This window comes from Octodon degus, unplaced genomic scaffold (assembly GCF_000260255.1).
Source record: "Octodon degus isolate 3935 unplaced genomic scaffold, OctDeg1.0 scaffold00122, whole genome shotgun sequence".
In the NCBI taxonomy this organism is placed as follows: Eukaryota; Metazoa; Chordata; class Mammalia; order Rodentia; family Octodontidae; genus Octodon; species Octodon degus.
In genome coordinates, this window is record NW_004524698.1 from 1,703,556 (window position 1) to 1,721,242 (window position 17,687).

Consider the following 17,687-nt stretch of genomic DNA (forward strand, 5'->3'; position numbering starts at 1 on the left):
AGATAGATAGATAGATAGATAGATATTAAATCTGGAATAATTCATCATGATAGTTCTTCACTGTAAAAATTAACTAAGTTAAAAAGACCATAAGCTTGAGGCCAGCCAGAAAAATTTAGTGATAGACTGTCTCAAACAGTTAAAAAAGGTTCAGTGTCTTTAGGTTCAACCCCCAGTTCAAAAATGAAAAATAACAATGTAAAAGATAAACTTTAAGGATCCTTTCTTGTCCTTCAAATTACAGAACTTCCACAAATATAACTTTGTTTTTAAGTAAAAATAAGGGGGAAAATTTAGTAAGATCCTTCTAGTCTAGCTATCTCATATCACAGATTTAACAACCCAACAAATGGACAGGAAGAATCTCAAGATAAAAGCAGGTGCATGACCTAAAATCAAAACCTATCTATGCCGTGTTCTAGATTTTCCTCTGATCTGACATAAGATCTGAGGAGGCAATTAATCTGGATGGCTGTGTCCCCATTATGTAAGGGGAATAACTCAAGGGATACTGTACAATGTCAGAATTTAAAAAGCAAAGTGATACTGGAAAATTAAAGCTACTGAACCTATTAAAGTATAATTTATTAATAATGCAACTTTTATTTAATGAAAATAGATTTCAAAGAGTTTAAAACTACTCAGAAGTGTAAAAATCTGAGGAAGCCAATAAGAAATCTTTAAATTAATTTATGTTCTTTATTTTAAAATATCAGAACAGGAGGACAGTGAGTTTTGGGTGCTACTATAGTTTTAATATGCCCCCTAAAATTTATTTGTTGAAAATTTAAGCTCCAAGGCAATAGTGTTAAAAGATAAGACTTTAGGGTGGTGGGGCGGATAGCTCAGCAGCCTAAGCACCTGCCTAGCAAGCACAAAGACCAGTGTGTGATCACGGTACATCACGCCGTGCCAGTCCTAAAACCAGGAATGGTGGCACACTCCTGTAATCCCAATGCTGGGGAGGCTGAGACAGGAGAATCACTACAAGTCTGAACTGTGTAGTGAGACTCTGTTTCAAATAAATAAATATTTTTTAAATAGTGGGACCTCGAAGAGTTAATTAGGACACAAATACTCTGCCGTCCTCATGAATAGATTAACAGCATAATCTAGAGAATGGGCTGCTGTGAGAGTGGACTCTTGAGCAAAGGCGAGTTTGCTCTCTCTCTCCTACTTCCCCCTCTGTCCCTCTGTCCTCTCCTTTCTTGCCCGCCCCCCACTCTTTGCCCCTCTACCATTCTGCCATAGGACAGAACAATTAAAAAAGCTCTACTCCAATAAATACTCCTGGATCTCAAATTTCCATCCTCTAGATACATGCATGAAATAAATTTGAGTCCATTATACATTGCCTATTATGAGATATTTTCTTACAGCAACCCAAATCTATAGCAGTTGCTGTATCAGTTATTTTGTATGGGTGATTTAGCTCAACCTCTCATAGCTTCTAGTCTTTCTAAAGATAGGGTCTTTATACTATTTAACCCATAAAGTGCATTAGAGATTGAATGTGATAACTACACATAGCAAGTTGTTTAAAAACAACAATGCTATGGAATACTATGCAGTCGTCAAAAAGAACAGAATTCTTGAGAGAACAAGGAGAAAACTAGAAAAAAATATGTTAAGTGACATAGCCTGGCAGAGAAAGAGAAGTAGTATGCTGTATAATCTTAGTTACATATGGAATCTAAAAGTTGATCTCACAAAAATTCAGGATAGAAAGGCCACTATCAGAAGCCAAGAAGAATAGTGGAAAGGGAGCTATGGGAAAAGGTGGATAAATAAGTACTAAGTTGCAGGTAGATAAAAGTACATTCTGGTGTATTACTGCAGGGAATGGTAACTATTCTCACGGAAAACAATGATGTACTGTATATCTCAACAGAAAGGATTATGAATGTCTTCTCCATATACAGGTACATAGAATTTTGTGTTTTTGTATTTGGAGTTGTATTTCTGGGGTCTAGGATAAGAATATGTACATAATGGTACCATTAATATGTCTTAATAAATACTTTTTTTTCTAAAAGAAAAATGAAAACCAGCATTTCAGCAGTTTTATATTAAAGACAAAAAACACAACAAAGATAGTTTCAAAACAAGACAACAGATCAATAGTGGTTAATATATTGCATATTGTTCTATTCAAAGTAGTTGGCCACATTAAAAGATATAAGCATGAATGATGATTGTAACTATTAAAACAAACCATTCTCTTTAATAAACTAGTAGAGGTTAATAGTATATTTATTTCAGCTATTTTTTTTCCTTTTTTTTTTCTCCTGTCCCTTATCCTAGTTGTTCTTTCCTTTTGAGCACTTTGTTCTTCTTTTACAATAACTATTTTCCATTTTGGATATTTTTTCCATAATTTTATTGAGAAACAAATACAAATGAGACAGTTTCAAATCAATTGGTAGGATAGTTTCAATGATTAACACACTGCACACTGTCTTCCTAGTGGTTATTTGTTCTACAAGATGCAGACATGATATCCAATTTACAAACACTATTAGACCAAATCCCAACGAACTAAGAGAATGTAGCTACATATCTATCCTAACCATTTTGAATACACAGATACAAAATGGTCATTCATCTGTGTCCCCTTTTTTCCTTTAGTTCCATCATTTAAATATCATAGGAGTGTGAACTCAGCAAAATATTCTAAAAGAGTCCAGTAGTCCATAATAGTATTGGGTCTTCCGCTTCACTGGCAATGTCAGAAAATGTTGACCTGAGTCCCCTACAGCTCAACATAACAACATGGCTTTACTTCTTATACTTTGTTTTTATACTTTTCTGCTGCATGGTTAAGACCAAGATAAAGCAAGACCTATGTGACAAGAATTGTATCCTTTGGATCTAATAAGGTCAGTGAAATCCCCTCAGGATTTATCCTGAGACCAAGTACCTCAGATTGTAGATCCTATGTCAGTGTCAGCCATGTGGATGAGGCATTCCTATTGCTTGATCAATTTGCTCTCTGTGAAAGCCTGAGAAAATGTTTTCTCTCCATGTGACTCAACTTAGGCACACTATACATCATTGATCACTTTCCTCTTTGGCCCCATAATCTCCTTGATCAGAAAATTTGGGACACAACTGAGTTACATGATGTTACAGTACAAGTTCTCATATGTCCTGAGTCTTAATTGACCTTGGAAGGCTAGGGCCAAAATGCTGGCTTTCCTTGTGGCCCTCCTTTTTCTCTAATTTTTTGTCTGCAAACTTAGGTTGTTAACCCTCCAGAAGAGAAGCTTATTGTTATTACCATACAACCTAGGCTGTTGAGCTTAATCTCACTGTCTGAATGTCAGACAACTTAGGCATAACATGGAACAGGTATTTTTCATCAAGTATTGATATGTTAAACTTTAAGGCCCTACAAAATATAAAGAAAAAAATTTTAATTAAAATATATTTAAAAAATAGGAATAAACAATTATATATGTTTACACAGAAGTCCAGAAAACTAACCATATACAACATTGTAGCAGGACAGTCCCACAACACTCCTTTCCCAGTCTCCTGCCATCATTCACCGCCCCCTTCCTTTTTAAACAATCATCTACCCGAGAGACAGCACAGCAGCAACAGGCATGTAATGACAAACAGCACATATTATTCAGAAGACCAGAATGACAGACACTCCAAGCATGAACCTACTATTACACATTGCTCTCTTCAGTGCATTTCCTTAGTTCACAGGTATCAGCATATATACTTAGGGTGAGAATTCTTCCAATTAACTGCTAGATTCGAAAATCTTCTGAAGATTCTCAGGATCATTGCCTTACCCATCTTGTACATATAACTGTATGGCTTGCCTCTGTCATGTTTCCTAGCTCTTCTCCTTGTTCTCTCTTCATTGACTAGTCCTCAAGTTCTTGCTTTCCTTTTAATTTGTTATACCTTTCTATTTGCATTTCTTCTTTTGAGTTCTTATACTAGGGAAACTATACGGTATTTACACATGTTGTCTGGTTTATTTCACTTATGAGTATATGTTCAAGTGGCATCCACTTCAATATAAAGGCTTTGAGTTTATCATTCTTTATAGATGAGTAATAGTCCATTGTATAAAAATATCACATCTTTTTCATCCATTCTTCAGGTGATAGACATCTTGTCTGTTTCCAAGATTTGGCTATCACAAATTGTGCTGCTATAAACATAGGTACACATATATCACTATGATATCATGTTTTCAGATCCTCTGGGAAAATTTCCAGTAGGGGACAGCTGGCTTGAATGGGATTTCCAGTCCTAGTTTTTTAAGGAGTCTGTACACTGATTTCCATAACTGAGTGTCCCAAGAACACAGCAGAAGTTCTCATTCACTTGGCAGGCTTGGGGGAGGCTGTGGAGTGGTGAGGGTGTCCCAAGAACGTGGAAGAAGGTCTCACTCAAGTTGTGCCTGGGTTTGGACAGAAATGGTCCCGTGGGCTCAGGGTAGCCAGAAGCCCTCCCATACACAGTCTACTGTAATTCTGATGGGCCTTACTTTATATGTGATGTTCTTTTCTTTAACAACTTTTAATATTCTGTTCTTATGCTGAATTTCTGGGATTTTAATTATATGTCTAGGTATAGATTTATTTTGATTACGGTGAATTGAGAGTTATACATGCCTCACTTAACTATGTCAGATTCTTTTCCTATGCTTAGGAAATTTTTTGCTATTACTTCTACAAATAGTTTTGTTTTTTTTTTTTAGCAAAGTAACATGAATTTCACAGTATTTGTTGTAATACAGTCTGTCTTCCAACCAGTTATTCATATTACCAGATATACACATGTAAAATTGGAAAGAAAAAGAAAAAAGGAAGGGGAGGGAGGGAGGGGGAGAAAGAGAGAGAGAACGAGAGAACGAGAATAGGGGAGCTACACTCACCTGCTTCTATTCCATGTGTCTTAGTCTCCAAGTACAGGACTGGTTCACCTAACTTACCACCTATTGGTTTATATTATTATTGTTGCTTTGGACTTTTCATATCACTCATCCGCCGGTCTATCTTTGAGCTCTAGTTGGGCCCCTACAGTGTCACTCACATTCCCTCTGGTCTCTGGAATTTCTCAATTAGTTCACCTTGGTCATGGCAGCAGGGAGGGGAACAGCAATTCTCTGGGCCTTCTGGTGCAGCTCATCTGGGTTCCCCCAGTGCATATAACAATGGAAGGGGTCCTTAAGCATTGTTAATAACAGTTTGTAGCAGGAAGATGACTAAGGAAAAATAATGGTCTGCATTTGCATGAACCTGTGGCTTTCTCATTAGATTTTGACCCAATCAAGTGAGCTAATGGGCCTATTTTTACAAATACAAATCATTTATTTTGCCTTGATTATACCTCACCCAAATAAACTGTGAATATATATTTACATAGCACTACCATCAGTTATAGGTGTCATTTAATGAAAATAAAAGCGAGCTAATATACCTTTTTTTAAATAGCTGGTGTTATTATAAGTAGTCTCACTGGGCACCCACCTAACAATTAATGTGATCGTCATGATCACCATCTTGTTTTTTAGGACACAGCATAATAGTGTAGAAAGAACCTCAGCTTTGGATTATAAAGTTCCTGTTTCAAACGTCACCTCAGATGTATTGGTTGTATGACCACTGCCACTGTAAAGTAGGAAATCATCTCAGAAATATGTTCAGGGTTAAATGCAGTGATATAAAGCACTTCATACAACGTAGGGCCCCTCGAATAAAAGCTGCCTTTTTAGCACTCTTATTTTTAAAATGAATTACATGAATCTGCCAGTTAATACTATAGAAGTAGAAAAGAGTTGGTCTGAATACAAGAAGAACATAAAAAGCCAAGCCCTGCACTCTGATACAGAGGTCAGAATAAATGTAACAATCTTCAGCTTACTACAAGTAGTCTGGTAAAAGTATCAGAATTTAGCTGTTCTCTCCAGCCTTGAATATAGAGATGTTAGCCAAATTCCAAATATTCATTTATGAATGAACTTCTAAATACAACTTTAAATTTTCAAGACTGATTACAGACGGAAAGTAGCTTTGGCATTCATAAATGAGATGGAGTTTACAAGTAAATAAATTTCCTTATTTGGTAATGTAAACAAAATGCAAGTTAGACAAGATAAATATTTATTTTCTGATTAATAGTGCTATGTTATTCAAAGATTTAAGAAACGTTTGGTAACCCATAATATTTAAGTGATTTTTTTAAGTTTTAGCATTATTTCTATTAACGAGTCAAGAATAACTGAAAATAGAAGAGAATATATTAAAATATTATACAATTGTTAGTATGCATTTTTGTATTTCATATTAAATATATATTTTACAAATAAAAATTACAAGACTCCTATATGAAAAAAGTTCCTATCTTATAAAGAATTTAAGCAAATCATTCAAACGTATCAATCATAGCATCCTATTGCCCAAATTATACGGGGTACAGAGTATCTTTTTTCTTTTTCTTTTTTTTTTTTTTTTTTGGCAGAACTAGGGATTGAACTCAGGCCCTTGTGCTTGCCAGGGAAATACTTTATTCTACTCAGCCATCTCCCTAGTTCCTAGAGTATCTTTTTTCTACCAGGCAGAAAATCTAAATATCATTTATTTGTAGTTTAATTTTATTGACATACTTGAATACTTCAAGCAGTAATACAAGTATTTTCTTACAAAAAAAATTGTATTAGTAATTGTACAAGTTTTTGTCTTTTATATCATTGTAAATTGTCTTTCCTAGTTTTCTGAGTCATGTGACAATAAGCACAATTAATGACTATGTCAGCAAGTTCAGAAAAAAATAAAAATGGTAACTGATCTTCTAAACTTTAGTAATTTAGTTTTTTCTCAGGTTACTTATCTTCTAGGCAAATAAAAGTTAATGTTACAGAAAAATATCTTGGTTAGTCTGCCTTTTTTTCATGGGCATCAAAATAACACTAATAAATTTTCATATTTTCATTCTATAAACAATCTTGTAAAACTAATTTATAAACTAAGGATTAAGCAAAAGAAGAAAGAAAATTTATAAGCAAAGAATTCCTCAAAAATAGTATCTCTGGCATCACATGCTGTGCAGGCCCTACCGGGCGTGCTGAGCCAGGGACTGAGTCCAAGCGTGGTGGCACACAACTGTAATCCCAGGGCTGCGGAGGCTGAGAACAGGAGGATCACTGCGAGTCCGAGCTGCACAGTGAGACCCTATACCAAATACATTAAATAAATAAATAATGATAACAATACTAATAAGTAAACTATATTTACATGATCAAGACTAGTGTAAATGTCAACATCTTCTTTCATTGGCACCTTTCTCCCTTTCCACATTATTCCACCTCCAGATATCAAAAAGAAGCAACAGCCAGTAAATATAAAAAGGATACAAGAAAAGGGCACAGCCTACTTAATCATTCTCAACACAAATTAAAACCTATCAATTTGGTAAACATACTCAAAATTGACAAGAATACCTAAGACACTCCTAGAGCTAAAAACATTATTTTACTTTTTTAAAGAGCACAAAATATTCAAACAAAAAATTACAAATGATATAGAATTTCACTAAACAAAATAATATGAATTTCACAGTATTTACTGTATTGCATAGTGTTGCCTTCAAATTAGCTGTTCATATTATCACATATATGCATGCAAAATTAGAAGAAGAAAAAATGTAAGAAATTAAATAGAAAGAGGAAAAAGAATTGAGAAAAGAAAAAAATTAACTGTGTATGCAAATATATATATTTCTTTTATTTAGGTAGGGTCAAATTTTCTTTTCTTTTAAAACTGCATCAACTTCTTTTGTCATCAGCAGCAACCCTGGTTCCTCATCCCTTCCTCCTCATCAATACAGGATATTAGTGAATTCTTTAATCTTTACTAATTTCAGAGGTAAAAGAAAAATGGCATCTCACTGGAATTTTAATTTTACTTTTATAAACAAGAAGGTCAATCATCTTTCTATGACTTTATTGGATATCTGATTTTTCCTACAAATTTATTTTGTATAGTCTATATCTTATTTTCTGAGTTATTCCTAAGAAAAATATTTAATATTTTAATCAATGCATTTGATGAAGTGAATGTTTCATTATCATATTTATAAACTTATTTTAGTTGGCAATCTGCACCCTACAAAAAAAGGTTGTTCCTTCCTGTAGATATTTAATTTCATTCCCTTTAACCCACTTTCACCTAATGGACCTGAGAATGATGAATGTGCTAGAGAATTTCCTGTCTTAAAATATTCTAAATTCAGCTTTTTAGAAAATAAAATTTTGGCATCTTAGCTATGAATGACTACTAGAAAGACAACAATATGCAATGTATTAATTGTTGTAACTCTGCTACCAAAAAAATAAATAAATAAATAAATAAAAATAAAAATTACTTAAAAGAAAATCAAATTTAGATAGGCAAGTAGGAAGCAAATGAAACTAAGAAAACAGCACATTGAGCCGGGTACAGGAGCATTAGGCCTGTACCCAGCATTCTAAAAGGCTGGCACAGGAGGATCGACACACAGTTCAAGCACAGGCTGGACAACTCAACAACTTAATGAGACCCTGTCTCAAAATTTATAAATCCCAAAAGGGGCAGGGAATGTAGGTCAGTGTGAAGGGCTAGGATATTTAACTCCTAATATTAAAAAAAAAAAAAATGACAAGCAATATTAATCTTTGACTGACATTTTGGAACCATTAATTTTCTCTGACATTTCTCCTTTTAGTACTATACCAAGAAGACTTTTCCAAGAACAGGGGAAGCAAAATTCTAAATTAACTCTGTCTAGAAGAGAGCACTGTTTACCATTAACAAGCTACTCTATTTCTACTTTAAAAATCTATTTTGCATAACTCTGGCATACACAGTACAGGCTAGAGAGGATTAAAAACTCACCTGATCAATGTAAAAAGCTGTTCCTGAACGGATCTCCCGTCGCTGTTTGAGATCAGTTTCAGTGGTGTCCCTGGACAGAGCAATATATTCAACCTCCTGTTTGGTCAGTTCCTATAAAGCAGAGATAAGTTACTTCAAAACTAAAGTCAAAGAACCAATATATGACTTGCAGAAAATTATCTGGTGGTGCCACTGTCCTAGAGACCAATATTTGCATATAATTCTGGATTAAAACCTTTTCAATCATAGGTTTGAGAAAAATGCTGTGAGTTGAATGTTAATCAAGTTTTCTATCTCCTTAGAGCTCTACATATACTCCACTGAATCCTACTACTGAAGAAAGAACAATAAAAATTAGACCTTTAAAATCTTAATTTCAGGGCCAGCCAAATAACTCAGTGGACTAAAGTGCCTGCTTACACAGGTGCAGGGACTGGGGTTCGATTCCTTACATGCCATGCTGGCCCCACCCCTGGGGCATGCTGCGACAGCTACTAAGATGGGGCATGGTGGCATGCACTTTTAATCCCAGGGCTTGGTAGGCTAAAAACAGGAGGATTTCTACAAGTCTGATCTGTGTAGTGAAAACCTTTACATAAAAAAATTTTAAAAAGAAAAAAATCTTAATTTCTCCTGTAGAATTTTTTTATTTTTACTAATAATCTGGCATAGTATAACTAATACTTTGGTTTTTTACTTAGGAATTTCTGTAAGCAAAGTTTATCTTTTTTTACTAAAGGCAGTTTAAATCAACTTATACCAATGACCATATTTACCAAATGTTTACAGTACACTAAGTACTTTACCAAATGTGGACAAAATGTAAATGCCAAGAGTTGGGCCAAGAGAATACAGATACACACGCAGAGTTAAAGAAGAAGGAAAAAGAAAAAGAGACGAAGATGGAGGAAAAGGAAGAGGGAACAAAAGAATGAGAATGAAGAAGGAAAAATATTATTTTTCTACACACAAAAATTATGTGATTTCAAGGAAAACCATCCAGAATCTATTTCTTTCAAAAGAATTTAACCATTCTCTAAAGTTACTTTGTCCTACATTTAACAGCTATGTGAAAAAATTAATATTGTCTTCAACTGTATGATGTTAAGTGCCATGTTATTCTCCAACCAAGTATGACATATTAATAAGCATCTAATTAAACAGAGAAAACAATTTAATTTATTAAAAAATACAAGAAAAAATGTTGTGTAGGCTAACAGGAAAATTTCACACATGAACACTTTTCCTGCATTTTAACCATTTTAGTTTGATAAATAATTATTGCCATTCAGTATTTTTAAATATTTGTTCCCATGTTGCCATCAGTTTATTTATGCATAGAAAGGAGGAAAATATTTTAAATAGCAAATATATAGGGTCTAGTGGTGAAGATCTGGTAACACTGATGCTTTGCTAAATATAATGAATTGTTCGTGAGAGCCAATTTTGGAATAAAGAGCACTCTTTTTAGCAGAGACCTCCTTCCTGCTTCATAACACTTCATTAGCACCTTCGTCTCTTGTCTTTAGTTGGCTGATTTGCTCCCCTCCCTGAATACCCTGTCATTCACAATGGTTGCCAAAGCCCCTTAACGTTACACTGCCCCACGGTAAAGGCTTGTGCTGCCAACACTGAGGACAGTGTTACCATCACTCTCAGTGGCCACAACTTCCTTGGACTCTAGCGCCAATAACTTGGATACTGCTGCATGAAAAAGGAACAAACAAACTTGCATACTGAACCAGGTAGATGTGGCAGGGATCTGTTGCTTTTTGTTTGTTTGTGAATAATCTACAAACTTCTTTTTACATATCAAATAAAGACAACTATTACATAATTTCTTTTAGTCTAGTTTCTCTTTGCTGTAGTAGGCTTCTCACCAAATTTCTGTTGATTTGTTTTGTTTGGTGGTAGTGAGGGTTGAACCCCATCAGTGACATTCCCAGCTCTTCTTCCTCCTCTTCTTCCTTCTCTCCTACTTTTTTTAAATATTGAGGCAACATAGACTTCATGTGCATAGACTTATGTTTTCAACTATCAAGCCCCATATAAGGTCCTAGCCCTTCTCATTTCACAATTTAACATGCTTCAAAGTCTCACCAGAAACAAAGTCTCAGTAAGATATTGGGGTCTTTAAAATAAGCAAGACATAGACCACACAAGTAAAAATCAAAGAAGTTCTAGCCCTCAGGTTCTCAGTAACTCAGTCCCCATTTGTAGACAAAATAGTTTTTCCTTTTGTTTTAAAAGTGAAGATGATGCTACAAAGGCATATAACTCACAGACTAGTTCTAGAGACAAATAAAAGATACAAAAGGTACAGTTAGTGGGAAATAGCCTTTGATTTGTATATTACATTTTTATCATTCCTACTCTATAAGTTCTTTAAAGTACCAAAGTAAATGCACCATTTAAACAGAAGAGCATATAAAGTAGATTTCTTTTCTTTAAAGTAGATTCCAATAGTATAGAAATCAATCCTTTAAAACCAAACAATAAAAGAAGTTTTAACAAGTTTTCTCCTCCTACTAAGAAATTTCTTCAGAACACCACTTCATCTGATGGTGTTCTTCCTTGAATTACTAGAGCAATGGCTATTAATGCCTAAAAATAGTAGAAAAGTCTTGTAAACTTTCTTATATGGGTTGGACTGTGAACATTTCAATTTACTTAACAACAGCTCTCAAAGAACTGCTAGCATTTTGAAGCTAATATGTCAGAAAAGGAAAACAACATGATATTTGAAGTCTAATGCCATCATTTATTGGCTAGGTAAGGATTGAGTTATTTAACCTCACTTAATTTCTTTTCTCATCTATTTAAAGAAAAAAAAGCAGAACATGCAACATTAAACAAATGCTCTATAAACTATAGGCTCTCTAAAAGATTTTATGACCTCAGAGACATGGGAATTATTTGTTTTTTAAAATGGGAGCCTGAAATAAAGAAAAGTTCACGCAGTTGTATCAAACTAAGTTTTGCTTTGTAATTTCAAGGTTGCTGATTCCAGCTACCACTCATTGCCTGAATGTGTATTTCCTTTCTACTGGAAGTAAAGAACTTTCTAGTGACAGCAAAATACAGCAAAAGCTATGAAAGGCAAATGTTCATTTTGCTTTCCAGACAACTTCTGCTACACCCTTTATAAACAAATCACCTTTGATGTTAGCATTTATTTCAAGTAGTGAATAATTTTGACATTGTCATACATTTTGAAACTTTATTTAATTACATAGCTTATCAAAGACAAGATCCTTAGGAATTGACAAGAATTGATTGCTCACCAAGTACTGCATAGCAATAGAGCGTCGAAGAGGCCCAGGAGGTCCAATTAAAAAAATATCTTGCCCCAAAAGATCCTTCTGCATTATCCATCTCAGATGCTGAACCATAGATTGAGCTAGAGGTTCTGAAACTTTGAAGAAAAAGAAGAAAAAAGGAAATGCAAATTGAATGATTATGAAAAATACGAATCTTAAAGCAATGCAGACTATGTGTCTTAAAATACATGTGTACATACACGCAAAGAGTAAGAGCGAGAGCAAGAGAGACTGTCTGACTCTATATACCTGGTCAACTTTTACTGTTTCACAAAAGAATTACATTGCTATTATCAATCCCAAGAATAAAGGCATGGAATTATTTAAAGCTGGAACTCTGGGATGTGTGCATGATCCTGTGAATGCTAATGGGAGTGATCTCCACTTTATCATGATACTCAATTTTGTCTTATGAACCACTGGCCTCAGAAAGAGCTGACGAGTTTCAACAGCCCCTTCATTTCGTCTTTCCACTTGACATTGGCTGTCAAGCAGTGATAATATAGCTTGCACCTTATGCCTGCCAGAGGCATTTGGAAATGATTGGGAAACTTCAGGTGTGTAAAGCTTTGTGGAAATGAGAGATAATTTGGTACACTACAAAGAATATTGGTGTTAAATATAATGTCTAAGACATTTCTTCCCTGCCAGTGAGAAAGCCTATGTAGACACATTTGCTCCTCAAGGGCTCTGTTGTTTTCACATACAAGTTATTTTATGGGGCGTTTTTGTTTGTTTTGCATTACAAAGAAGCTATTTTGAATTAGCCATAATTAAGCCCAGAGAAAGAGGTCCTCTCAGCTTCCCCTTTCTTCTGCAGAATGAAACTTGTAGGGAGGCAAGTCAGTAACAAAAACGTTCTTCCTTTATTATAAACCCACTGAAGATATGAGGATCTGGAAGGCTGACACCATCACCACATTTCAATTCTGTGTGGCTTCTGAGTATCATGGGTGACCATGTCATGTGTGGCAAACCTTTGCAAAAACCACACTGTACCATTAATTTTTATCCTCCTTAAATAGTGGTACTAATTATGTTCATAATGTATTGCATTCCCATCCTGTAACAGGTGAAAATAAAAATGATTTTTCTACTGTATCACATTTAGATCTCAGTTACTGTGGGAGGCAGCAGACAATCCATGGGCACACTCAATAACCAGACTGTCTGGGCTCAAGTCCCATCTCGGATATTTACTAGCTACATCACTTTAAGCAAGTTATCTGAACATGTTCAGCTTCCTAATCTGCATAATGGATATAACAATCATGCTTATATGGGCTGGGGACATAGCTCAGTAGCTTAAGTGCCTGCCTGCCTGAGTTCAATCCCAGAACAAAAAAAAAAAAAAAAAAATATAGAGTTGTTGTAAAAATTAAACACCTAGAGACGCAGTCCTACCCCAGGCCCAGTGAGTGTGTGGGACAGCTTCCCGATACCCTGCGCCAGCGGGACCTACTACTGGTACTGGCAGGCGCAGTGTGGGTGAGACCCTCTTCCACCCCCTTAGGACGCCCCCCACCACTCCACAGCACCTCCCCACCCAGCCCACCAAGTAGGAATTTCTGCCACGTTCCAGGAACCCCCAGACCCAGTCCTAGCCCAGGCCCAGTGAGTGTGTGGGAGAGCTTCCTGCTACCCTTCGCCTGCAGGACCTACTACTGGTCCCAGCACAGGCGCAGAATGAGTGAGACCCTCTTCGACCCCCTTGGAATGCCACCCACCTCTCCGCAGCACCTCCACCACCCCGCCCACTGAGTAGGAATTTCTGCCACGTTCCGGGAACCCCCAGACCCAGTCCTAGCCCAGGTCCGGTGAGTGTGTGGGAGAGCTGCCTCTCCCCCTTAATCCACCTTGTCCCCTCCAAGCTCAGCTCAGGCCTGGCATATAGGCCTGGGGTGAAACCCTGCAGCTGCAATCCCTGCAGATAGTGTAGAGGAGAGAACCACCCAGCTAGTCCAGGAGTAGAAAATGTTGCCAGAGGGGCACAACAGGTTCCCCCCAAAGGGCAGCAGCAGGAAGGAGCTGAGCACAGCAGCCAGACCCAAGCGAGGCACACTGGGATGAATACAAACTTTGTAGATCTGCACCTGAACTTCAGTATGCGCTAAGGTTATATCTACAAATTAAAACCACATTGAGATATCATCTCACCCCAGAAAGAATGGCTATCATAAAGAAATCATCCAACAACAAATGTTGGAGAGACTATGGGGGAAAAGGAACCCTTCTCCACTGCTGGTGGGAGTGTAGACTGGTGCAACCATTATGAAAATCAGTATGGAGACTCCTTAGAAAAGTTGGACTGGAAATTCCATTTAAACCAGCTATTCCCCTACTGGGAATTTTCCCGGAGGATCTGAAAACATCATATCATAGTGATATATGTGTGCCTACGTTTATAGCAGCACAACTTGTGATAGCCAAATCTTGGAAACAACCAAGGTGCCCATCACCTGAGGAATGGTTGAAAAAGATGTGATATTTTTACACAATGGAGTATTATTCAGCTATTAAGAATGATAAACTCGAAGCCTTTATATTGAAGTGGATGCCACTTGAACATATACTTATAAGTGAAATAAACCAGCACACATGTGTAAATATCGGATAGTTTCCCTAATATAAGAAATCAAAAGAAGAAATACAAATAGAAAGGTATAATACAAGTAAAAGGAAAGCAGGATCTCAAGGACTAACTAATCAAGAGAGGGAAAGGAGAAGAGTTAGGAAACATGAATAAGTCAAACCATACAGTTGTATGTAGAAGATGGGTAAGGCAATGATCCTGAGAATCTTCAGCAGATTTTTTAATCTAGCAGTTATTTGGAAAGATTCTCACCCTGACTAACTATATATACAAATATCTGTGAACTAAGCTACTGTACTGCAGATGCTAATTTGTAATAGTAGTTTCATGCTTGGAGTGCCTGTCATTCTGGTCAACTGAATATGGGCTGCTTGTCATGACATGCCAGTTGTTGCTATGACGTCACTCAGGTAGATGGTTGTTCAAGAAGAAGGGGATGGTGGAAGGAAAGTAAGAGACAGGAAAAGGAATATTGTGGGACTGTCCTGCTTCAAGGTTGTATATGGTGAGCTTTTTGGACTTATGTGCAAACATGAGAAGTATGTAATTCTTTATGCCTATTTTTAAAATATATTCTAATTTTTAAATGTTTTTTAACATATTCTGTAGGGACTTAAAGTTCAGCATATCAATACTTGATGAAAAATACCTGTTTCATATTATGCCTAAGATGTTTGATATGCAGACAGATAGTGAGGTTAAGCTTAACTAACAGCCTAAGTTATTCGATAATAACAACAAGCTTGTCTTCTGGATGGTTAACAACCTAAATTTGCAGACCAAAATTAGAGAAAACGGAGGGCTGAGAGAAAAGCCATCATTTTGGCCCTAGCCTTCTAAGGTCAATTAAGACTCAGGACATGTGAGAACTTGTACTGTAATGTCATGTAACTCAGTAGTGTCCCAAATTTTCTGATCAAGGAGATTATGGAGCCAAAGAGGAAAGGGATTGATGATGTAGAGTGTGCCTAAGGAGAGTCACATGGAGAGGAAACATTCTCTCAGGCTTTCACAGAGAGCACATTGGCCGAGCAATGGCTGTGACTAATCCACATGGCTGACACTGACAGAGGTTCTACAATCTGAGGTACAGGATCTCAGAATAAATCCTGAGGAGATTTCACTGACCTTTTCAGACCCAAAAGCTACAACTCTTGTTGCATAGGTCCTGCTTTACCTTTGTCTTAACCATCCAGCAGAAAAGTCTAGAAATGAAATATAAGAAGGAAAGCCATGCTGTTATGTTGAGCTGTAGAGGACTCAGGTCAACAATTTTTTACATTGCCAGTCAAGCAGAAGACCCAATACTATTATGGGCTACTGGACTCTTTTAGAATATTTTGCTGATTTTACACACCTATAATATTCAAATAATGGAACTTAACAAAAAAACCATATACAGATGAATGTCCATTTTGTATCTGTGTATTCAAAGCGGTTAGGATAGATATATGGTTACATTCTCTTAATGAATAGAGTGATTTGTTCTAATGGTGTTTGTAAATAGGATAGCATGTCCACATCTTGTACAGCAATTATCCACTAGGAAGATTGTATGCAATGTGTTAATTATTGAAACTGTCCTACCAATTTGATTTGAAAAAAAAAAAAAGGTGAGACAAACAAGAAGTTATCTGTAAAATACTTTGTGTTTGTACTTTACATGTGTACTGTGTTAAACTCTATGAAGTAATTATAAAGTCCTGCTTTTTAAAATCTGATTGTCATTCCCTCAAATTGTGAAGTATAATGTGTTGTTGGTACAGTAATATAGCAACTACATCAAGGACTGCAATTTGTAATACAAAAGCCATACTTGAATGCCTATCATCTTGGTCTTCTAATTGTGTACCATTTCTCAATTAATGCCATATTCTCTTTAACATAAATTTTAAAAAAGATAAGAAAAACAAAGATAAGAACAAAGATTTAAGGCTTCCTGAAAGCAAGTGGTAGTATTCAATCATATGTTGAATCTTACATAACTATATCTGTTAAGCTGAGCAACAGATTTGATGACAAAAGATATGTAATATATTAACCATTGGTAACCAGCTATTATTGTTTTGAAAATCTGCAACATATGTATTGTAGAATGTTACCCCGTTTCTCTCTTTGTTTCTAATTTTTGTTCTTGCTTTTGTTACTACTTTAAAAGAAAAGAAAAGAAAAAATTTTTAAAAAATAAAAATAAACACCTAGAACAGGGTCCAGTAATTTTAAGTGCTGTGTATTCATTATATTCAAGTCATTCTCAACCCCCTCCAAAAGCATTCTGACAGTCATATACCTTCAAGTTGCAGACTTTCCCTACCAGTGTAGAACCCATAAAACTATGTGAAATTGAGGAGACATCCTCTTCTGGTCGTTAGTTCTATTTTTCTATTAAAATTCCAAAGTCATTTTGTTATGCACTTTGTGTTATCAGAAGACCCACTTCTTTATAGAAAAACTATAATCCCTATACATATTTTATTACAGCTTATTCTGTTAAAAAGTATCTACATATTTAATTTGTGGGGAAATGCATTAAACTATTAAAAGAAAACACTATACTCTAAAAAAAGAGATTGTAGAGGACTTCAGAAAATGGAAAAATATTCCATACTCCTGGATAGAAAGAACCAACATAGTAAAGATGGACATACTCCCAAAATTGCTGTACAGATTTAATGCCATCCCTATCAAACTACCACCAACATACCTCAAAGACCTAGATAAATTGTTCCTAAAATTTATTTGGAACCAGAAAAGACCTAGAATAGCAAAGGCAATCTTGGGCAACAAAGACAAGGCAGGAGGCACTAAAATTCCTGACTTGAAATTAGACTACAAAGCTACTGTGATAAAAATCAGCATGGTACTGGCACAAAA

General features: G+C 35.8%; 1 protein-coding gene across 1 annotated transcript in view; it reads right to left on the minus strand.

The window, feature by feature from the left end:
- Vwa8 (von Willebrand factor A domain containing 8) overlaps positions 1-17,687 on the minus strand; it is a 441,297-nt gene that overhangs the window by 398,108 nt on the left and 25,502 nt on the right. The window contains exons 3-4 of the mRNA XM_023700137.1: positions 12,185-12,315; positions 8,901-9,011 (exon numbers count right to left, since the gene is read on the minus strand). Of these exons, the coding sequence (XP_023555905.1) occupies positions 8,901-9,011; positions 12,185-12,315 (242 nt within the window). The remainder of the gene's footprint in view (positions 1-8,900; positions 9,012-12,184; positions 12,316-17,687) is intronic.